The 25043-nt window shown below is 38.9% G+C and overlaps 1 protein-coding gene across 2 annotated transcripts in view; it reads right to left on the bottom strand.

The window, feature by feature from the left end:
* The window catches only part of SATB2 (SATB homeobox 2), a 133072-nt gene extending 109083 nt beyond the window's left edge, over positions 1-23989 (bottom strand). For both annotated transcript variants that reach the window (XM_075284992.1, XM_075284993.1), the window contains exons 1-2: positions 23545-23989; positions 22450-22671 (exon numbers count right to left, since the gene is read on the bottom strand). In XM_075284992.1, the coding sequence (XP_075141093.1) occupies positions 22450-22671; positions 23545-23602 (280 nt within the window). In that variant the 5' untranslated portion in view covers positions 23603-23989. The remainder of the gene's footprint in view (positions 1-22449; positions 22672-23544) is intronic.
* Between the last annotated feature and the right edge of the window lie 1054 nt (positions 23990-25043).

Raw genomic sequence — 25043 nt, 5'->3', positions numbered from 1 at the left:
TAATGAGGTTGAGGTCTCTTCATACAGCTGACCTTTGGGGGTCCTGGGTATTGGACACGACCCCCTCCCCCTTCCAGATCAGACATGGATGACCTATCCTAAGGATATATGACCAATAGACAACTCTTTAATACAATGGTTCACAAACATGTTAGGCCAGACAACAATGACACATTGAGAATGACACAAATTCCATGCCACCACTGCTTTATTAGAAGTTGACTTCATTGCTTGGTACAAACACCACGTCTCATGTGCTTTTCATCACTGGCGACATACATACAAGCAATCACCATTTACAGGCAGACAATTCAATTATACAGAGCTTTCACAAATTAATATCAGAAGAAAAATTGCATAATCAGTCTCATTATCCTACATTATAATAGTATTAAGGAAATTTTTGCAAGAAAAATCAGATTTCGAGGTGAAAATGTAGTAAAGCGAGATCCTCGAATGCTTTTGTTGGATGAGTTTGTTGAAAGCAGATACATGCACTAATACATTATCATATAATAAGGGATAAACATAGCCGCCTCAACAGGTCTTTTAAAAGAACAATGGTTTGGGTTTGTGCCAACCACATTCCATGGGCACATTATAAAGCAAGAGATCCTGAACAATGCCTATTCAGTTCTGCAGTGGGTGGTCGCCATCTCCTAATTTGCAGATGTTTGGTATTAAAGTGTACCCAGCAAATGGAACAATGCTGGTACATCCCTGTCACAAAATAGCTGTCCCAATCATAAAAACAAAATCTTCCTGGGATAAAGTGCCTTAGCGGGCTTAGGGCACAGTCACAGTTATATGGCCATATGGCAGCAGGACTATACAGACCACCCAATTTATTGACGACATAGCAAGGAAACAATGGCCACTTGTTGTTGTTTGCTGTGGCTCCGTTCTTCAGTATGATTCAGCCGCACAGTAATCTGGTGTACATGATACTTTGGTGAACTTGTCTCAAACACGCAAGCTAGGCAACCGATATTACTATATATACGTCGAGAATCCAAACTTCCATATATAAAGTAGAATATATATATATATATATATATATATATATATATATATATAATTATTATTATTATTTTATTTAATTTTTTTCAAGAATAAACTGGACAGAACAAAGCTGTTTGACTTCCATCATAGGAGAAAAAATACAGTGACGGATGTGTCACGTAACAGACACCAGCAATGTCCCCGTAACTTATGTTGGGGTCTATTGGGCTCTATCATGGTGTCTATTATTTTACCTGAAAATACTGCAAAAGATTGAGCATATCTGATCTTTTGCCTCATCTATTATGGGTATGTTGGAAGGACCCCATATACATTAGACGGCCAATTGGTCCATTGTCTGGTTTGGCCAACATTACTCTAATGTATATGTCTAGCCTTAGAACAAGAGTAAGTTATACAATGTGCAGAAGTTAGTATAATGAACACTGTAATATCTCAATACAAGTAGCCCCAGCTGTTAGTAACTAAGCCCAAAATATTAGAGCTCAGATCTTCCCAGTGTATGTATCTTCCCAGTGTATGTATTATCCCAGTGTATGTATCTTCCCAGTGTATGTATTATCCCAGTGTATGTATCTTCCCAGTGTATGTATTATCCCAGTGTATGTATCTTCCCCAGTGTATGTATTATCCCAGTGTATGTATCTTCCCAGTGTATGTATTATCCCAGTGTATGTATTATCCCAGTGTATGTATCTTCCCCAGTGTATGTATTATCCCAGTCTATGTAACTTCCCAGTCTATGTAATATCCCAGTCTATGTATTATCTGTGCCCAATGCTAGAGATATTTATAAAGCAGGCAAGCCGTGCGGTGAATGTAGACTACAAATAATGACTACATATACAGAGAGGGCAGACAGGAGCAAAGTCTGTACTTTTCAAGTCCATTTTACATAATGGATGTGATGCATCAAGTCAATTTTAACTCATTTGGCAGCAATTAGAGGAGTACATGTTTAATTGATTATCGTTAAGAGACAAAGCAACAACTGGATGGATAATAGGACCGGTGATCTTTATTATAAAGCTATCCGATGATATCACTGAATCTCTACAGATAGAAAAAATGACTAGTCACCAGATTATAATACAGGAGTAGCTAGTGTGAATCCATCATATAGCTAAACACAAACATACACACATAGAAATATCTATCTATCTATCTATCTATCTTTATATATATGTATGTATTTATACTCCCATATATGCATACATATATTCAAAGAGACATATGCATAAATACCATACAAGAATATACACATACTTTATACATACACAGACATATACATACATACATACCGTACAAAAATAGACACATACTTTATACATACGGTACATATACATAGACATTTGCATGCATAGAGTAGACATACAGCATATTCACATATACACATACAGTATATAGACACACATCCAACGTTTTATTTAATTTGTGTCGTTTTGATAAATTTAGAACATTTTGTACTATTTTCATTCATTGTCTGATAAAATTCCACTTATTGATAAATTTCACCCATGGAACTGAAATGTGGCAAATAAATATACCTACGGCCTTATTCAGGTGACAGCAAAAAATGTCCATATGATTTCTGATGGACCATTTCATATGTTAAAAAAAATGGACGTACTCTATGTTTATCTCTTTGGACAGGAATACACCGATAGGCTTTCAAGGGTTTTAAAAAGTCTCCATGATAGACATTCAAGAGACAGATGACACGTGGCCAAAAACGGATGGACACATGCGAGAAAAAAAATGAAGGTTCTAGATTTCTTGGATTGGAAGTCCATGTACTGTACCTCTCTGCTCCACTGGAATATAGATATATATATATAATAGATAGATAGATAGATAGGAGATAGATGGAGTGGAAATTAGCATATGCTTCACTGAAAGGGTTAATACAGTATATGCAAAAAGATATTTCCGTTCAAAAAACAGAGGCTAAAAACAATTCTGTTTTCTATCTGGGTGTACAGTTTTGCGTTTGCAGTCTCTTAACATCATGGAGCAGGCACTTTGCTAATCTGGTGGTGTAGAGTTCATTCAGGAGTTTTCCTATTACACCCGAGTACATGTAATCCATACCAGTGCCAGATCTAGGCTACAGAAGGCGTACACGTCTCCATGCCCCGCTGCCATCAACTACAGAGAACCTTTTCATTATAAAGATAGTGATTATTTATAAGGCGCTTATTATTTATTCCCCAGAGGTGTAATCGCTGCCTTCTAAATAAAGGGACTCTGTAGAGTAAATGACACACACAAATAATCCCACAAGTCTGTGAAGTTCCAGCGAACGCTATCCAGCACATTTAACCCTTTTAACAATGTGATGCTCTTTCACGTACTGAAAAAATGATAACAATATTACACTCATCTGAAATTTGTGCCTATGTCGTAATGTGCCGGTGAAGAGCGTGTTAAACATTATCAAGATGTGCTGATTTTTGTAAAATCTAGGTAGGGATCCAAAGGTCATGACCCATAATCACTATATAACAGATACCCTCTGACACCTTCCATCAGATAACAAGCAAGTCAACTACCCAGCCAGCAATATTCTCCTGTATTGCAAAACCTCTATCTGGCCTTTAATAGTTTTACGCCCTGATTTATAGGAGGCCATTATTTATTACCACATACAGAATGACTTTCTATCACTTACACCCCGCACTACCTCAATAGCTTCGATTTAAAGAGGATTTGTCACCTCTCCTGGCATGTCTGTTGTAGGAGATACTCCTCATGGAAGTACAATTTTGGATCATCTTTTTATACAGATGTATGTGTGGCATTCCTCTGACCCTAATCCAAGAAATTTCTGAATAAATTGACAACTGGGTGTTAACATTTTGCCATGTGAAAAAGAGGCGTGTCCCACAGTCTGGCACAATCCGCACTGATTGGATGGGGTATCAGTATTTAGGAACACCCCCCCCCCCCCCAACTGATAACACTCTGGTGTCAATTTATTCAGAAATTTCTAGAAGGAGTAAGGGTAAGTTCACACGGGTTTTTTGGTCAGGATTTTGAGGCCGTATCTGCCTCAAAATCGAGACCAAAAAGACGGCTCCCATTGAAATGAATGGAAGCGGCTCAGAACAGAACAGCACAACAGAGAGTTGCCCCAAATACTCAGCTGCGAGGGCCGTCTACTACCAAAGACTCTCTGCCCACATCCCAGACTTCATATCTGCAGACGAGAGAAGGAAACTCTACATCCTACTGGGAGAAGAAGAGGCCACTGTAGAGATCGCTGCCCAATACGTGTCCAACTGTCACCAAATAAGAGGAAGATGAGACCTCACAGACTGTTATACCCCAAACCACCCACCCCACCCCACCTCCCCATATAGCGGTCGCCAACTAAGAGGAAGATGAGACTCCATGGACTGTTATACCCCAAACCACCCACCCCACACCCCATACCCACCACTCACCCACCCGAATCCAACGCCCCCCCCCCCCCCAATTTACTAGCTTTGGCAATGCCATATATCTATTCGGACGTGCCAATAAAGCTTGTTTGATTTGATTTGGATGCTCCAGCATCGGTATAAATGCAGTGGGAGAGGTCCTCTTTAAAAGAACAGACAGAGCTTGTTAATAATATCGGACCATTTCTTGCTGTAACACGTCAAACCCTTTGGGTATAGCCCGAATTTCGAGTTCAGCTAAACCATAGCTGCAACCCTCTGAAGGCTTAACTGTGGCTATTTGGCTGGCAACTTAATATTCTTGCCCAACCCATGCATTGCTAACTAATGCTGAAGATCCTAAGCAGTACAAGGCTTTACCTTCTGTACATGCAACAATTACGTAACTTGCGTCAGCAGAACATATGGATTGTGTTTACTTGCAATTTTATAGAAACTGTTTCTTTCCTATGAGCATATTTTCAGCAAGGAGTTGCATAATATCCTGTATGGAGCATTGTATAATATCTAAAGATGCCAAACACCGAAAACAAGATGGTATTATTTTTATTCTATTGACCCTATAAATCAGTATAGGGTTGACAACCTCTTTCCATATGTTCTTCTTGATATATGTACATATGTTGGAACTAAGTAAAGGCAACCATGCACATTAAGTAAAAATTTTGGCAAAATTGGCTATCTATTGTATAAGGCGGTCTCCGGACTCTCCTCTGATGAATATGTTGAATATTAACATTCTCTATCCCTATTTCCAAGGGAAGATAAACCACTGCAGTAAATGTCTGTACACAGTTTATTCTCTTCTCCCAGGCTGAGGGTGCAAGTTTCTGGTGGAGTCAGTAGTACAAACATCCCACCCATCCCATGGACACCGTCTATGCCAGGAGTAGGTAACCTTCGGCACTCCAGCTGTTGTAAAACAACAACTCCCAGCATGCATACTGGCTCTGCTGTTCTTGGAACTCCAATGGAAGTGAATGGAGCATGATGGGAGTTGTAGTTTCACAGCAGCTGGCATGCCAAAGGTCTATGTCGACGGCTGGCATATAATAGAGGAGCTTATGGAGTGGAAATGTAGTTCCTCTTGGGTCTACCAGAATTCATGTCTATAGCAGCCATCGGTTTTACAGGTCGGCTTAAACTGAAATACTGATATGCAGCATCATGTTTAGAGCTGGACGCCAAGTTCTTCTTTGTAAATTTTTTTCAACCTAAATGTCAAGTACAAACACATTTACAAAAGAATAGAGATAGAAATAAAGTTTCTCCAAACTATATATAAAAATATGCTTGTACAGTACATACATTACTCAAGTATATCATAAGGTATCATCTACTGTAACCACTCATACAAAATGAGTTAAAGAAGAACTCCTCCAATCCTCCAACCCCCCCACCACCACCACTGTTTTCCAAATAGGGTTCAATGCACCCTTACATGTCCTCTTCTCTGACCACAGTGTTTTTTGGTGAGCCAGAAGTCAGGACTTTCAATGACTCCCTAGGACAGCCTTGATCTGACTCTCATAGGAATACTACATCAATCAGTAGGCCAGAGAGTCGGTCACGTGGGGCAAAGGTGGACCCGATATCTGCACAATGAAGTACATTGTAAATTTCTAGATTTTTCCCTCTCATCCCAAAATTGAACTACCAATTTAGTCATGGGGGAACTGCTAAAAACTTGGGGTCATTCATCTTTATGGATATACAGTGTTGGCCAAAAGTATTGGCACCCCTGCAATTCTGTCAGATAATACTCATTTTCTTCCAGAAAATGATTGCAAGCACAATTTCTTTGGTATTATTATCTTCATTTAATTTGTCTTCAATGGAAAACCACAAAAAGAATTGTCAAAAAGCCAAATTGGATATAATTCCACAGCCAACATAAAAAAGGGAGTGGACAAAAGTATTGGCACTGTTTGAAAAATCATGTGATGCTTCTCTAATTTGTGTAATTAACAGCACCTGTTACTTACCTGAGGCACCTAACAGGTGGTGGCAATAACTAAATCACACTTGCAGCCAGTTTAAATGGATTAAAGTTGACTCAACCTCTGTCCTGTGTCCTTGTGTGTACCACATTGAGCATGGAGAAAAGAAAGAAGACCAAAGAATTGTCTGAGGATTTGAGAAGCAAAATTGTGAGGAAGCATGAGCAATCTCAAGGCTAAAAGTCCATCTCCAAAGACCTGAATGTTCCTGTGTCTACCGTGCGCAGTGTCATCAAGAAGTTTAAAGCCCATGGCACTGTGGCTAACCTCCCTAGATGTGGACGGAAAAGAAAAATTGACGAGAGATTTCAATGCAAGATTGTGCGGATGGTGGATAAAGAACCTCGACTAACATCCAAACAAGTTCAAGCTGCTCTGCAGGGTACAATAGTGTCAACCTGTACTATCCGTCGGCGTCTGAATGAGAAGGGACTGTATGGTAGGATACCCAGGAAGACCCCACTTCTTACCCAGAGACATAAAAAAGCCAGGCTGGAGTTTGCCAAAACTTACCTGAGAAAGCCAAATACGTTTTGGAAGAATGTTCTCTGGTCAGATGAGACAAAAGTAGAACTTTTTGGGAAAAGGCATCAACAAAGAGTTTACAGGAAAAAAAAGAGGCCTTCAAAGAAAAGAACATGGTCCCTACAGTCAAACATGGCGGAGGTTCCCTGATGTTTTGGGGTTGCTTTGCTGCCTCTGGCACTGGACTGCTTGACCGTGTGCATGGCATTATGAAGTCTGAAGACTACCAGCAAATTTTGCAGCATAATGTAGGGCCCAGTGTGAGAAAGCTGGGTCTCCCTCAGAGGTCATGGGTCTTCCAGCAGGACAATGACCCAAAACACACTTCAAAAAGCACTAGAAAATGGTTTGAGAGAAAGCACTGGAGACTTGTAAAGTGGCAGCAATGAGTCCAGCCCTGAATCCCATAGAACACCTGTGGAGAGATCTCTTGATGGCAGTTTGGAGAAGGCCCCCTTCACATCTCAGGGGGGACCTGGAGCAGTTTGCCAAAGAAGAATGGTCTAAAATCCCAGCAGAGCATTGTAAGAAACTCATTGATGGTTACGGAAAGCAGTTGTTCACAGTTATTTTGTCTAAAGGTTGTGCTACCAAGTATTAGACTGAGGGTGCCAATACTTTTGTCCGGCCCATTTTTGAAGTTTTGTGTAAAATGATCAATGATTTGACTTTTTTTTTTTTTCATTCTCTTTTGTGTTTTTTCATTGCAAGCAAAATAAATAAAGATATTACCAAAGAGTTTGTGCTTGCAATCATTTTCTGGAAGACAATGAGGATTATCTGACAGAATTGCAGGGGTGCCAATACTTTAGGCCAACACTGTATTTATAGAAAATCATTAATGTATAAATTCCAACTCAGTCTACACCATGGTTTAAAAATATAGATGTTAGATTTTTGGAAGTCTTTCTATTTATCCCAAATTTAGATAAATCAGTGTTATTATTTTTTTACATATTCTAATTTTCTCATAGGTTCTGAGCAAATGTTTTATATGGCAGAGTTTTGTCCGGATTGCTTTCGCTGACATTCTGGATGCTCATAAGAGAGAACATGAAGGAAAACATAGATGTGCACAGGAGTGAATACGTCGCCTGCTACGTTTCAAAGTTACTTAAAGACAGACTACACAGTAAGAAAGACGTAGCTGTTAATATGCTGACAAGTGACAAAACTCGTCTGAATTACAGATTCCCTGCTGAGTCCCATTGTCCTATAGGTGGAACGCAGCATGATCTCTGGCTTACAGACTTGGGCTATCCCCAAAGAGCTATGGCTATAAAAACAGAAGCTGCTTTATTTAACGCCTCACACAAAGTCACTGCGCCCCCCTCCTCTCCTGACAAACCCACGTGAAATCCATCGCTAATCGAGTGCCCGTCAACCAAGGGTTAACCGTGGAAAGTCAGGCAATTGCTCCGTACTTTTATAATGTATATTTCGTGGGAGTATCCCAGTCATTCGCTTAATGCAAACATCGTATCCAGTGCTCCTTTGGTAACTAAATATGCAGTTTTGTTAATAACAGAGCAGGATATGAAACAAACCTCAGGGAAAAGACACGGGGCACTTTTTAAGCGGCATTTAAGGAGTCTATTTTCAACTTCTTAACAAAATTCGAAGCATAGAATCTGGCGACAGATAATAACCCCCCCGGCCCACCTACGATGTAAGCCCACTTCTTATGTAGAGGGATGTATATACATATAAGCCACAGAAATGTATTATTAGGAGAATCGGTATGAAAGGGTGGAGGAGAGTGGGCAAACAGTGTAATATATATATATATATATATATATATATATATATATATATACCATTGAGGATACATATAAATTACTATATAATTAATTTGTTTTTTTCCTGCACAAATACAGAAATTCACAGCACCTGATGCTGAATGATAAGTCTCGCACATTATTAGACACTCCACATTATCTTTATACAATTTATTATTTTAGAGGGAAAAAAATTTTACCAAAATTTTGGACCACTTTCTGGACCACATCTTAAGCTATGGCTTTTGTCTACTAATCCACTCGTCACATCCCCTTATTGGACATGGTGTAAAAAATTCTAATGTACATAATAAGTATGGTGCAATGATTGTACGCCTGTTTTTTTCATGTCAATGACACACTATATTTCCATTAGCATTGACCTAACAGTTGGCTTAGTGTACAAACAGCCCAGTAGCCAATGCCACCAAGAAGCCCAGTGACCCAGATGAAGATGAGGTCTCCCTTGATCGTACCATGGTGACTTTTCATTACAGTGATTCACTGGCCCAGGACACCTTTTTACCAGCCACCATAAATAGATGTATTGGCCGTCTCTATGTGGGTGCTTGCTTGTGTGTCACAGAGATATAAGAGAGAGCAATACGACTGTCATGACCACTTGTGTTAGTGAACAAAACCAATACAAGTGCTATAAAAGTCCCAAGAAATAAAAAAAAATCCGGTCACTGCCTCCCCTTCTGTACGTCCGTCAGCAGATTCTTGGCCATATATTTCTATACTGCACCCCCGTACCCCTTCTCTACAGAGAAGCTTATATTGAGTCTATAAGAGACTAACATAGTGGCACGCTGCTTTGGACACCAAAAAATAGAGATCAGTATTTTGGGGGGGCTATTCAGGGAGAGTAATATACCCGACCCTCTTTAGTAAATGTTCTGGATGCTTACCGATTTCCCCCGATTGTCAATCAAACATATGATCTGTCTCCAAAAACGTATTTTTGCATGTATGTCTTAGTTTTTGATTAAAATGTTTTGACTTGCTATAAATCTGACTCAAAGTGAGAAATCTAGACAGAGGTATCTAAAGATACGCCAAATTTATCATCCAGTCCGGCATCAGCCACTGTGATAAATCTGGTGCATATTCAGACTGACTGTCTAGGTTTACTCTGTTGAACTATTAGTAAATCTGGGTCAATGTCTTTCTATCAACACAAGAGAGAGAAACCATAAAGTGAGCTGCTTTATCCCGAAATAGTCTATTGTCTCTGTGCTATGCCCATACAATATTTAGCTATATACAAGTATACTGTAACAATTACATTGAAGAAGAGTGTTTTCCAATACGAGCTTATATTAGTCAAAAACATATTAAAACAGCCAAGACAAAACACAAGTCAGAATATGAAGTATATACTGTATATAGTGAGGACTCCCTTACCGGTAATTTAGGTAATAAATTACACGTTTTAGCTTTTAACTCTGTCTATGCTGAAGTCGGTACGTAACATAAAAAAAGGGGAAATAGAAAAACGGGCCCCGACCAATTAATATATAATGACATAAAGCAAATAATAGATACAACGCAGCGATTGTTGATAATGCAAAAAGGGGAAGTATAAAAATGGGCACCGGCAAATTGTGTTATACAATCTTTCACAGGTCACTCATTCTTCTTCTTCTTCTTCTTCACCAAGCAACTAAAGAGTGTGATATACTGTATCCAAGTGTCCTAGTCACATTAGGCTATGAAGATCCATCCGCTAAGACGGTGACTATGTGCAAGGAGTCTTTACTGTCTATTGGAATAAAAGGACTGACTTTACAAACAGGAGACGGAACAGTTACAAATGCTCGATGTAACTTTTAGAAGGAAAATGCATGTTTATGAGTTTATAAGGGGGTCCCCCATAGGGCTCCTCGGCCAAGAGCAGCCATCTCTATCCTTAGAAGACCCCGCTGGTTCCTCAAGGTGTGTACAACGGAATAGCCTGCCACTGACATCTCAAGGTGACACTTCTAACATTAAGGAATTGTCCCTTTAATTTTTAGTTCCTTTCTAGTAATTTCTAGCTTTACAAATTTTCTACAATACTACCATCAAAAAAGATCAGATAGATCACAAATAACATTGAAACTTTTTTTTTTTTCTTAAATGTAGATTGTGAGCCCCACATAGAGCTCACAATGTACATTTTTTCCCTATCAGTATGTCTTTGGAATATGGGATGGAAATCCATGCAAACACAGGGAGAACATACAAACTCCTGGCGGGATTTGAACACCAGGACTCCAGTGCTGCAAGGCTGCAGTGCTAACCACTGAGCCACCGTGTGGCCCCTATTGAAACTTATTTGTACTGGTAGAGAACCTACTTGCCGAATCCTACGAATAGTCTCATCTCCGCTCCTAGATCTCCTTGTAATTCTGTGCTAGAAGTGAGCGATGAATTATCAGACTCCAGACAATAGATCTGGATGGAAGGATTTTATTGTATAAATGAAGCTTTTAGAAGCAGATACCTGTGGGAGTACTGAGAGAATTCATTAAAAGATGAGTCTTTACTGTAGAGGCTTCTGACTCAGGATTGGCAATAGTGTGTTAAAGGGGTATTCTAGTAACAAGTTATCCTCTTTCCACAATCTGCAACTCCAATCAAAGTCTATAGGACCTCGGTAGTCACTTTCTCTTATGTCCTATAGATACATCCTGGAGAATAGATTTGCATATTTTTCCCCAGAATCCCTAGCGGAGCGGAAAAAGACTTGTAAGTCTCCGTACTGCCTATGTAGGCAAACACTCTCCCTGGTGTGTACGATTATCCCCTGACCCTGTCCTATAGATAGTGAACACAGCGGTAATTCAGACCCCCTCCCCCCTTCTTGGGACCGCTTAGGTCCCAGTGGTCAGACCTCCATCAGTCATTGAGTTATGCCTGATCCAGTGGATAGAGGATAAGTAGTTATGACCAGAATACCCCATTAAATTATAACAATATTAAATGACTACGCGGTCGTATATATCTGTATTACATCTGAATGTTAACTTATAAATCTTTAGAAATCATATTCGGTCATTGTCAGTTAATAGAGAGAACCTTCATCTTTCTCTGGAGTTATGGGCACATCTATGTATTACACAGGCCACCTATTGATGTAATGCCTCATATCCCCTGTGGTGGCACTGCAGAGCAATCAAACGGTCAAGTCCAGGCAAAATCAATGTGATCACTGTGATATCTGCTTGTCAGCTTAGTTTATGGGGTCTCTTATAAATCCAAAATCATGTTAATATCCTGATATCTCGATGCTTTTAGAGGTGTAAATGGGCCCCAATGTAAAGTATGTAACAGGCTCCCATTTACCTCTCATTATCTATAATACTGATGTCTTCTTATATTTTACTGAGGCCTATGAGCCCTCTGAGGTTCCTAGGCCCGGTAGCAACTGTACCCCAGATAACTATGCCCCTCCTCTTATAAAGGCAGACCGAACGTCTGTACAGTAGGGCATTATAGACTTCTAAAAAGGGTGTAGGATGCGTCATTATGCCCTGTAATATGTCTGTTAAAAAGAGCTATTATTTCTGAAACCTGATGGGCCCCGTTATCATCAGAGGGGCCTTTCTGTCACCATTTGATGGATCTGGGTGCTTTAACGTTAATAGAAATATTAGCACAGCCCAAGTTTGTTATGTTGCAGCCTCATACAATTGCTATCAGCACCAGCCCACTTGTGGAAGCTGCACAGTGTCATATAGTACGGTAGTGTGTATGAGTCCTTACTGGCAGAATTTTGCACTTTTTAAAGATATTTTGACATGTATTATTTTAAGTGATAGCATCAATGTAAAGGATCCTATGAAATGACATGGCTAGGGTCACAAACGGCAGACACACTGCATTGGTGAAAACCAGCAGCAAGTTTTCCTGAAACTGGGTGTTTTTTGCGGACGGCACATCTGTAAGATTCAATGCAGTTCACCTGTGGTGACGCAAAGGTTAAAAGTCCCTGATAAACCCTACACCAGGGGTAGGTAACCTTCAGCACTCCAGCTGTTGTATAACTACAACTCCCAGCATGCATACTTGCTCTGCTGTTATTGGAAGTGAAAGGAGCATGCTGGGAGTTGTAGTTTCACAGCAGCTGGAGGGCCGAAGGTTGCTGACCCCTGCCCTACACCAATACTTGTCACTTTGCACTGTATTTTTCAGCATATGGGTGATTTTTGGCAAAACCCCATCCACTATGCTGCTACTGTACATTACAGCGACTGCAAGTCCTTGCTCTAAGCGTGCCTAGTGTGACCCCAGCCTTAAGCGCCCATGCGATTATTTCTTGGTGGGGGGCGTAAAATATTTCCCACAGTTCTATATCTCTCTATATGATGTAACTCCATCGGTATCAGCTGAATGTTCTCGCTGTCACATTTACCACCTGGGGGCAAATCACTCTCATTATTAAAGTACTTCTCAGGCTTGTCTAAAGAAAATAATATACATTTCTGCGGACGGCGATGATATTTCTGTTGTGCGTGTAAATCCTGAACAAATGTTTTTACAGCACGCAAATGTTTAACAGGTTTTACATTTTTCCAGTAGCACAAAGAACGAGAAAAGTATGGCGAGATATTTCACAGTGTACACCAGAAGCCGCAGCTCACAATAAAGGGGAAGGGGAGGAAGAAAAATCCCAATATCTGCAAATGATTTTTATTTACAATACAGTGCGGGTAAAAAATAAAAGAAGGCAATTACTCCCCGCGGATTTACAAGTTCTAATCAACAATTTCATAAATAGGCATTTGCCGTCATCAATCATCCGCCTTTATGCTGAAATCTTATGGAGTAAATTACTAGCCGAAAGACCTTGCCAATTCAAGTAAGCGAATATTACCCAGTAGGGATATAAAGCTGTCAGCGCCAAAGCACTTTTGATTTTACTAAATACTGCCTGGTTATTAGGACAATTTAACCTGTCCACTGCCAACAGCCTGCATAATGCTCAGATCCTTCGCCTGCCAGGAGATTTCAGCCGCACGGGATTTTCTTAAAATTAACTTACTTGAATTTTCACATATGTAGAAAGCACAGAAAGAGATGTATAGTGGGGGGAAAGGAGCCGGAGAGCTGGTCTTTATCAACAGTGAAAAGGCATTTTGGTAGGGGGAGGGGAATGCAAAAAAAAAAAAAAATTCTTGTACTGGGAATCAATTGGTTCACACACCCCGGTATCTGCTTGAAGTACTGGAGATGTATAAATAAGAAAGCTGCAAGTGCATCTCAACAATGCAATGCCATGGATGAGCCACATACTTCCCATAGCGTGCCACATCACCAAAGTTTACCCCTAGGAGAACTGAAAACAATGGGATTCATTTATTATATTTGTGACTGATTTTGCTGTTTTTCTGCCTCTTCAGCACATTGTTAATGCAGATTATTTATAATGTACACAAATGAAAACCGGCAGGTCTGACTGCATTCTGGTGAGCGCCACCTTTATATATTTCTGTGCACTATAATACAATCCAACTAAAGTCAAATCACCTACAAAGATAGCAGACACAAGGTAAAGGAGAAATCGTAAATCTACCCCAATGTCTGTAGTGAAGCAGCTCCAATATATGGCATCCCATGTAGAGTCCACACAAAAAATCTCAGCATAACTTTAGCTGGTCATACGTATAGTCCTCCTAAAAACCATGACAAGCGTATTCTGGCCCCGAGTCATGTTTAACCCTTCTTTGGCCAGGCAAGTGTAATCAACAACCATTCGCAATCAATATGGTGTTACGACTCCAAAAATACTGCAAATACTATATATTAATCGCTTCGATCAATATCAACCAGCGCCATAAAACATTGTCATGAGGAAACATAACTTAGTTACTTTACACAAAAATGCAGGTCACGTGTACGCCACTTAACCCTTTACTACCACAACATCCTAACACACGGTCACGGCAGTAGCCGACGGCTCCAAATTGCAGTCAGGGGTCAAGGATGTGCTTGTAGGGATATCCAACAAGCCAAGACGTGACGTCTTACATAGACGAGTCCTTTATTAAATTACTTTATCACGTCATCTCTATATAGAATAAAAATATAAAATAACTAAAAGAATGTCTAACCGAGGGATAGATCTGGCAAAGGCTTGGCCCTGGCGGTCTGATCTATTACTCAGGACGCAGGCATGTATGGTCCGCTTCCCAAACCAGCCTTCTAACAAGTAAATGGATGGGAGAATGCGTGACTCAAATATTCAGGAACTCCCCCTACCGCACTGTACATAAAGCGAAACCTAAAGTGGTCCAAGGGCTTCCCTCTCAGTATTCAGTGTCACCATGGTGCTCTATGGCACGTGACCATTAGGTTCACATAGTCATAGCAGAGCTGAGTTTGTCAATGTCTGAGTGTGCAAATTTGGTCTGTTTTGGACAAATCATGGTATTAAAAATGGTAACTTAAGAATTTATGAATTTATTTAAAAAAATGAATTAAAATTTGATTAAAAATTATAGATTAATCATATATATATATATATATATATATATATATATAGTAATTTATAGTAATTTATGATGACGCTTCTGTCAATGATTCAATCAAAGAATCCCATTTGTATCTTTGATGCCAAAATCCCATCAGGACAATAAATCCATGCTCCTTTTTCCCGGAGCGTCCTTATCAACCAGTTACTATCGACACTGCTACTATTAATCCCAATGGATCCATTTCATCCCTACATCAAGATGACCGTAGGTTCCCATACGCAGTGTTTTGCTGGTGTATTTCTTCAAAACGGATAGGAAACCCTTTTATCGATAAAAATAACCGATACAGATTCATATCATTGTATAGCCTTATATACGATGACATCCATTTGCACGGGTTACTTTTATCGGGTTCTCTTTGCCAGATCGAAAGACACAGAATGGCTGAATCCATATGGGAATTTTTGTTTCCAAATTTTTAATTTCCAAATAAATATATCAAAGTTGGTGTTTGGATACGAAAAGTGAAGAATTGATGCAGTTTGTCTTCACGTAGGACAAAAAACAAATAAATGATATGTAAAAGAAATGGAAACCGTATAGATGTAGTCTGAGCGCTGATGAGATCATGTAAGCAGATGTAGTATGTCTATGTGCATAAGCTTACCGTGGCCCATTTGTAATCACAACTTGGAAACAAAACGTAAATCTACAAATAATTCTCCTGATGTATAAGCCGTCCTATCTGTATCCCCCCACCAAACATAACAGACATGTTAACACTAAGTTCTAGAAGCATAGTATCCTTGGCCAGGCCTTACTCCAAATGTTCCCTGACAGACGGACATATCCAAATAATGAATGTATAAACCGTCCTTGTATTGTCTGTTCCCCAGAAAATGTACGCAGCTCTTCTGCGCTTCACTGTAGGATATTACTCAAATAGCTTTTATATCTAACACTTATCCACTACGTATCTTTATATGGTGACCAATTAAAGGGAATTAAATACAGCACTAACACATTGCTGTATCTGTGTTTTAGATTGTGCGGCTGCACAACCAAGCCATGAGCAACCGGCCTAAATTCTGGTCTCCCCATAATAAAAAAAATATATCTAAAAATGTACTAGATTCAATGAATGCATTGTCTTAAATCCACAACATACAAACATCCATTAACAGAGTACTTTGTCATACATGCCACTGCTCAGAGGCCTAGGTCACAATAAATGCTAGGCCACATATATGTGCCAGTCGTTCGTTGATCCCCAGTACCATTATTCTTTATTAGACACCGGTTGGCCAATGTAAAGATGTTGTTCATGACCACAGATATGGTCAAGGGTGTCGTTTGCTGCAGAACTATCAACAATACAATAATTGTACGCGGCCCTCAGAGTGCCTATAGGACTCTATACGTTACAAGGGTTGGTGTACACATAAAATAATACACGCAACTACTGATACAAGACCAAACCAGATTGAACAAGACCAAACCAGATTGAATCTATAACGGGCACCTGTAAGGTGTAGCACTATTTATTCTAATATATGGTATAGTCCCTGGGCCTTACTTACCTAGATGGCATTATCTGGTATTGGAAGACTACAAACTGGGATATCCTCTATATTAAATACACCATTCCCGAACACATATATTAGGAATCCCACATATTATATCTGAGCACGCACTCATGTATGGCAGTATCAAAATTGTCTTGAAATCCCCTCAAAATTTACTGATTTTCCGCTATGATTGTTAGGCTGAATTCACATGCAGCAGAATTGTGGGGGAAAAAATGTGCACGGTCCCATACATCTGAATAGAGTTTGCACAAATCCACTAAAAAAACCCATCCATATAACTTATTAATGTCAATGCAAGAGCCCAAACTACAGCAATGTGTCGGGCCGGTGCCAGTTTAGTGACTGTGAGCGGTTTTCTTCTAAAACTGAGATGAGTGCGGTATAAATAAAATATATTACAAAAACCTATTTAGAATTAGAAATGGATATAGGCTATGGTCAGATATCCTAATGGGAGTTAGCAGATCTCAGTTCTGTGCCACAATCATATTGGACACGCATATAAGAGGCGCATGTGATATTCATATACACAGTCTGTAGGGACGAGAGGAACGGGCCATAGCTAAGACATATATTAAAATCATATATCTGGATGGATCAAATCATAAATAGTCTATGTACTTGTATATAAGTATAAGATTAATTGAATACTAAAGATCAGATTTAATCCAAAAAATTTAATCTTTAATTTTGTATAGGGAAAATTCAACTTAGAATCTGAAAAACGGGATAGTCAAGAACACGACTGTACATCTATATATTTGGTATGGCTGCCAGTCATAAGGATGATATAATATAGGTATAAATTATTTAAATGATTTCCTATCACATTATAACATGTATCTGCTGCGTCCATGTGACGGTATATAATAATGTATGCATACATCTATGCATAACTCATATAAAATAGTATGCAAACTGATATGACCAGATAGGAAAATAATAAAATGACAATAATAATACTGAGTTCAGGACAGACTACCATTACCTATAGCCAATGTTAACATGAAAGGACGCCAGAAGGGGGTTGTAGGTAAAACTTTTGTCTCAATTTACTTCACAGCTTAACGTATCTGAGGAACCTGAAATCCTGGAAGTCTGGCTGCAGGCCCGTGCTTAAATTCCAGTGTCATCTCCTTGTGACCTTGGACAAATCCCTTCATCGACTCTTGTAAGTGTGTAACATTACGACCCTGATATGTGAGATTGTATACGGCGCAGAGTGTACACATTACATGTACCCATAGCTTACATACATCCTAACGCTAGGATTTACACATTACAGTATTCTAGTGTAACGGATGCCTATTGTTGGATTATAAGAAAAACAAAATCTGGAAAAAAATCCCAGCATCGCCTTAATATCCTAAACCACTATTTGGACATCCTTGCAACGGACGGGCCAATATTGTAGAATTGGGTTCGGCTAAATTGACTATAGAAAAAATCATTATCTGACATGATCTCGAGGAGTTTGACTGCCCCTCTCCTGAGCAGGCCAACAACTCTTCTGACAAATTGTTCGCTGTTTACAGACCAAGCAGTCAACTTTTTAATTCAGCAAAAGATTTATTGTTGGCTAACCAGCAGTGTTTTCCTAGACAGGCCATACTTATCCCATAAACACGAGAGGAGAGTTTAGGATATACATCAGCTTTAGGTTGGAAGCACAGTGTGTATTCGGTAGGCAGCCGTCTGTCTCTGTCTGGTGGTTTATAATCATGTCCAGGTTGTGGCTGAACTTTAGTTACAAAAAAATCTGAACACACCACTAGACCGTTTAGCAAAATGGGCTGAAGCCTAGCACATGGATTGGAGCAATGACTAACAATATTGGAAGTGAAGTTCTCTTCTCCCTGAGCGTGCCAACCTAATACCTAACTCTGGCACCAAACTATATCATCGACTCAGGCGTAGTGTACGATCCTATGTGACTACTTGCTGGGAAGCCATTGCTAGGCACTGAGGTGCGTAAGCCACTAGAAGTCAATAGAGCTGATCTATTCCTATGTAAGAATACATTATGTATCAGTGCGGTGAAATATGAGGGGTCCAGATCCCCTCACAGCCACAACTTAAAGCTATGAAATCAATGTACTGAATGGGATCATAATGGGGGTTATCGATGAAGCCTCTACAATATACATACCGGTAATCGTGGGTTAATTATTAGAAAAATACAATATTAGAGAAATTTGTGCAAGACAGAATTAATATGTTGGCGCTATATAAGTAAACTTTATTATTATTATTATTATTATTATTATTATTATTATTTTTCCAATATACAAATAACACACCAAATACTCAATTTTACAATATACCACTAGTAGAATTGATTATAAATAAATTGAGAATTTTCAATTATTTTTCAAACTATTAAACGCAAGTATAAAAACAGAAGACAACTTTTTTTTTTTTAGCGACAAAGATGTCGCCCTAAAGTCTCTACAATAGACTCCGCCATGATATCGAATGACAATTCTTTTTGGTCACTTTCACTAAAAGCTTTTTGGTCTGAAATCCAACAAGTAAATCAATGATCAAATAAGAGCATTAAATTATCAAAGCTTTCCTTGTGTAACTGCTTTAGGATTGAGTATCCTTCACACGTAATTAAATATGTATTTCTGTCCACAGATCTATCTATAGGTCTGATGGAGTGAAGGACTGAAATTAGAAAATTGTTCCCCCCTGCTATATACCATCCACAGATCTATCTATAGGTCTGATGGAGCGAAGGACTGAAATTAGAAAATTGTCCCCCCCCCCTGCTATATACCATCCTTCTAAATAAAATATAGTGATTGGGAAATGCCAAGACTATTTGGAGTAAATGACAATTTTCCACCCCGTCATATAGAAATTTGAGCTATCTATATGGTTACAAAAAAGTGCATGTTAATAATTGAAAGAAACGTGGTGAAGTGACAAAGGGCCTATCCCAGCAGGAGAAGCGTAAGGCCGTGCCATAATGAACGTGTGAACATCCTCCGGGAGGGGACCTTTGCATTCAGTCCTTGGAGGGGGCTTTCACCCTAATGTCATACCAAATGGAATATATTGAGGCAATTAACGGGTTACGGACCACTACCAAAAAATTGTATATGGGGAATATATAGTAAAACATGTGCACGAATAGATAGGAGGAGAGAGTCACAGGCAAACATGTTATATATATATATATATATATATATATATACATACTATATATATATATATATATATATATATATATATATATATATATATATATATATATATCTTTATAAATAAGATATTGACAATTGCTATGATAATACTTTCATTATTACATTTTAACTCCTAACATTCCCCTATCCTAAAAAGTGTGTTAGGATAAATACCCCCCCCCCCCCCCCCACACACACACACACACACCTCACAGACACTTATTTTCAGTGACCCTAAAAACAGCTTTCTGGACAGAGTCTCCCGTTTCCTGCGTTAACCCCTCGCGCGCCGAGGCTGCAGCCCAGCAGGATTCCAGGCTTTGCACACAGCAGCGCACGCTCGCAAGCACAAAGTGTGGTCTGTCTGCAGATTGGTGACGTTAATTAGAAAACTAAACACTATCGGCCAGACAAATCTATACATGATTCTCAAATGATTAAAGGGCGACGGTCAGACCCAGCACAAGGGGTCATTCGTATTAGCAATGCCACATGGCACAATGCGGGACGTCTGCTAGGCAGGCGATGGACTGAGTCTGAGCAGTATTAACCTAAATATCACGTCTTCTGGCACCAGAGATATTTACACACCTCCTGCTCATTTTCAAGGCGGTATTTGGGGTTCTCTGTGTGTCAACTGAGCTCTGTTTTAAGAGTATTAGTGAAACGGATGACACATTCCCAATGGCAGCAACACTAACAGATAACCTCCTCTGTGTGTAATATAGACTGAGCTATTTACTGTACATTGTACCATTCTATACGTGTCAATATATAACCAGGACCTACTTGTTTTTGTAAAAAAAAAAAAAAATCTATGTTGATATATAAATATATCAACTAGATTATATGGAAATAATCTGAATATATATGATGCATGGCCATGTTATCACAACAAGACGTATATACCACTTACATTCTCTATTATCATATAGTTTACTATTAATTATTTACTAGCATTGCCATGGTTACGGAAATTAGAAATTCACAATAAAATTACCAAAGTGTGAAGAAAAAAAAAGGCAAAAGGCTTTCGGGCCTACAGCCCTATAAGTTCAATTCTTGGATCACATTTAGCAAAACTTTGCAACTACATCCTAATGCACGTATTTGTTTGCATGTAATGTGGGGCATGGTCATAGACGTCTAAGGATCCTAGAGCATAAAAATGTTTTATATCATCCGTGTTTTTAAGAAAAACCTTGTACTTTTTGCAGTAGTTTGGGATCAAGAAATAGATATAAAGAGATGATCAAGGAATAGATATTAGGAGGTGATTAATGAATAGATAGATAGATAGATAGATAGATAGATAGATGATTGATAGATAGATAGATAGATAGATAGATAGATAGATAGATGATAGATAGATAGATAGATAGATAGATAGATAGATAATAGATAGATAGACCGATCGATAGATAGATAATAGATAGATAGATAGACCGATCGATAGATAGATAGATAATAGATAGATAGACTGATCGATCGATAGATAGATAATAGATAGATAGATAGACCGATCGATAGATAGATAGATAGATAGATAGATAGATAGATCGATAGATAGATAATAGATAGATAGATAGATAGATAATAGATAGATAGATAATAGATAGATAGATAGATAGATAATAGATAGATAGATAATAGATAGATAGATAGATAGATAGATAGATAGATAGATAGATAGATAGATAGACTGATCGATAGATAGATCGATAGATAGATAGATAGATAGATAGATAGATAGATAGATCCTACTGATCATTCTAAATGAATCTCCAAGTGATGTAGATCATTGAATATCTTGTAACTGTCTTCAATAAAATAAGCATTAAAGTATTGGAAACAGTAACCTCAATCCTACAACTAAATTATTCCATTATGACCAGAATACAAAAATTCTCCTAACTAAATCATAATTTTGAGCAAACGCGTGTCTGAACACCAAAGAGTCATTTACCACACAGTAAATGGTGTCAACTGCTGCCTGAAAACATGAGCGGAGAATGATAAACATATGTCGCCTCTACATAAGTGAAACCTAGAATCCCGACCTGAGGGTGCTCCTGCATTATACACCAGCCTAATCCGTCTAGCAGGCTCTTGCAGGCACATTCGGCAGGGTGCGCAGGTAAATTGGGTAAGCAGGGAGGGAAAAAAAGGACTTCAAACTGTCGAGGAATAACTAGAAACATTTACATCACAGTGACATAGAGCTGCCAACAACTCAAAGTGGCACCGTGCCTGCAACATGCCAACCCTTGGGTCACCCCACTCTACATTTACAACAAAGAATAAGCTGAAACTAACTTCCTGTAACGCAACACCAAAGACAAAAAAAAAGAAGCCATAGTCAACATGAACCTTGACTCTCGACGCCATTGTATTATTACCACTGTGTTGTGTATACATTAAAAAGTGCCGCTTCATTACCTCCCACAGATTTGGTGAGCGAGCCGTTTGGTCGTCCCCTGGCACCTAATGGACTCCCGTTCTGCTCCAATCTGGCCACTTTGATTGGAGGAGGACTTTTAGCATCTGGACTGATGCTTCTCCGGTCTGGACTGTCCCTTAAGCTGGGACTTTCACTTCTCATCTCCATGCTGTTCTGGTTCGGGGACAATGCTCTCCCTGGCAGATCGCAATAATATGGATCTAGGTGGAGGGGTTGAGGGAGAGACAAAACAAAAAAGCTCACTGGTACCACGTATTCTATGTTTATGCAAAGCTGATCAGATGTTATTCTAATGCAAAATGCTACTTTTTACATCAAACAATTTTAAACTTAATAAAAATATTTTCTTTTACAATTTTTTATTAAAAACATTTTTGTAAAAATGCCATATATGTATACTTAAATGTATCTGCATATATATATATATATATATATATATATATATATATATATATTACACATTTATAAAATGTATAATATTATACATATATATTATACAAATATATAAAATATATATATATATATATAAAGATAAATATACATACACAAATATTACACATATGAATGCATGTATATAGTTGTATATATATATATATATATATATATATATATATATATATATCCTTCTTAAGTACACACACACGCACCACACACACATATATGTATATATTATATATACATTCACACACACACACATATATATATATATATATATATATATATATATATATATATATATATACATACATCTTTGACTTACAAAACAAGTTAAACCTTTCCCAGAAGTTTTCTTCCCACTGTGTGACATGCAGGTTTCTGAGACATGCACAAGACAACGTTAATACTTGAAGTTATAGAAAAGAAGCGGCCATAAACTTTAAGAGCGTTGAGGCAGTAAAAATGTATATTATTTATATATACACACACTTGGCTGGCTTCTTTGCCCTGCCATAACCTGGTGTGTACAGGGAGGGGGCTTCACGGTGACAATGCCCATTTTCAACTCTAAATTAATCTAAAAATTCATAGAGAAATAAAGGCATCAAGTATCAGGTAGGTAGGTAGGTACTTACTGCTTATAGCCTGTCTGTAGGTTGCCTGGGATGGGCTGAAACTCTGCCCATGGATCATAAGTAATGACTCCAGGTTTATAAGTTTGTCTTCACTTTTTATTTTCTTTTTTTTCCTCTCCTTTTGGCTCTCTTCTATGGAAGGCTGCCCTATAACCGGTGCTATCCTCTTCCTTATTGTCTTCTGCAATACGATAGGTTGGTGATCAGGGCAGAGAGGTCGTCGGGATCCCCACAATCTTCCTGTTTTGTGTGGAGAGGTAAAGGGGACTGGTTAAGAAAACTCTTCACACGTTGGACGAGGAGCAATTCAATGTACTAGGATCTGGCAGAATGACACAATTCACTTTAAGAGCCCCTTCAGATGGCTGCAAAGGAAGAAAAAAACTTGATATGACAGACCCAATCTCTCTCTCGTCTGCCAGCAACACAAAGTGACTGGCACAAGACACACAGAGACAGCACTGATTATTAGTTAAGTTCGAGTCAAGTCCTTTTGGGGCTGTCCTTGGTTTCCTTATTTCAGCTCTTTTTTTTTTTCTGTCTCTCTGTCTTTCTTACACACCCCCATCCAGGCTTGATCTCATGCATGCGAGCATGTATGCAGCTATTAAAAAAGAGAGGAATTGAGACAGAGGATCTGATTCAGATATGGGGAGGGGAGGATCAGTACACAGGAAGAAAAAACACACACACACATCTACAGGAGGAGGGAGAGACAGAGAACAGGGAAGAACAAGAAAGAAACCTGCTCTGGATTGCTGCTGGGGAAGACGTCTTTATCCCAGTCCTGTATTTCTTTTTATTTCTAGGAGATTCTGGAGCGTGGCGACTGCATAAGAAGGATAATACAGAAGAAGCATGGATGAGACCAGCACACGCTGAATATGCTGAGCATGTTGTTTCTCTGTCTACGCCTGATCACTGTATGAAGGTTTGCCATTTATTATGGGTAATAGAGGAGCATATGATCTGTTTCATTAAAATGCTCAGCCCTTGTCGTATGGGGCCAGCATGAAAACCGGATATAGGAACAGGCATGGACTGTCTGGTAATAACTACGCCGCAGCCGTGGAGCAACATTTTATTGTATGTCTCATGTATTGCTTGTAAAACTATGTTAGTGTTTTTATTGTATACAATGTAATGCAACTTTTTGTGTCATATATGCTGCATATGTTACCATGCTGGTAGGGACATTAGACGTCCTGATGACAGGTAAGTGTGACCTGTGACTATTACACAGTACACCATAGGCAATTATCCTTATACATAGTCCTTATCCCCTTGTAACTGAATTGCAGCTCCCAGAAGAGTTAATGGATAGGTTACAGGAGTCCTCCCTGTGTCAGCTTACATTGGGTTTTCATGTACTAAGTTACCCGTCTTCTGGGCCTGTGCTATGCACATCAAGATAGGATGCTGCTTATAGAAAATAATATGGACAGGTCCTATCCATAGCTATATTTATTGCTGGCACATTATAGAGTCCATAAGGTGGA

The sequence above is a fragment of the Leptodactylus fuscus genome, chromosome 8, assembly GCF_031893055.1.
Source record: "Leptodactylus fuscus isolate aLepFus1 chromosome 8, aLepFus1.hap2, whole genome shotgun sequence".
In the NCBI taxonomy this organism is placed as follows: Eukaryota; Metazoa; Chordata; class Amphibia; order Anura; family Leptodactylidae; genus Leptodactylus; species Leptodactylus fuscus.
Note: the sequence above shows the minus strand (reverse complement) of the source record. Positions and strands in the feature narration are given on the sequence as shown.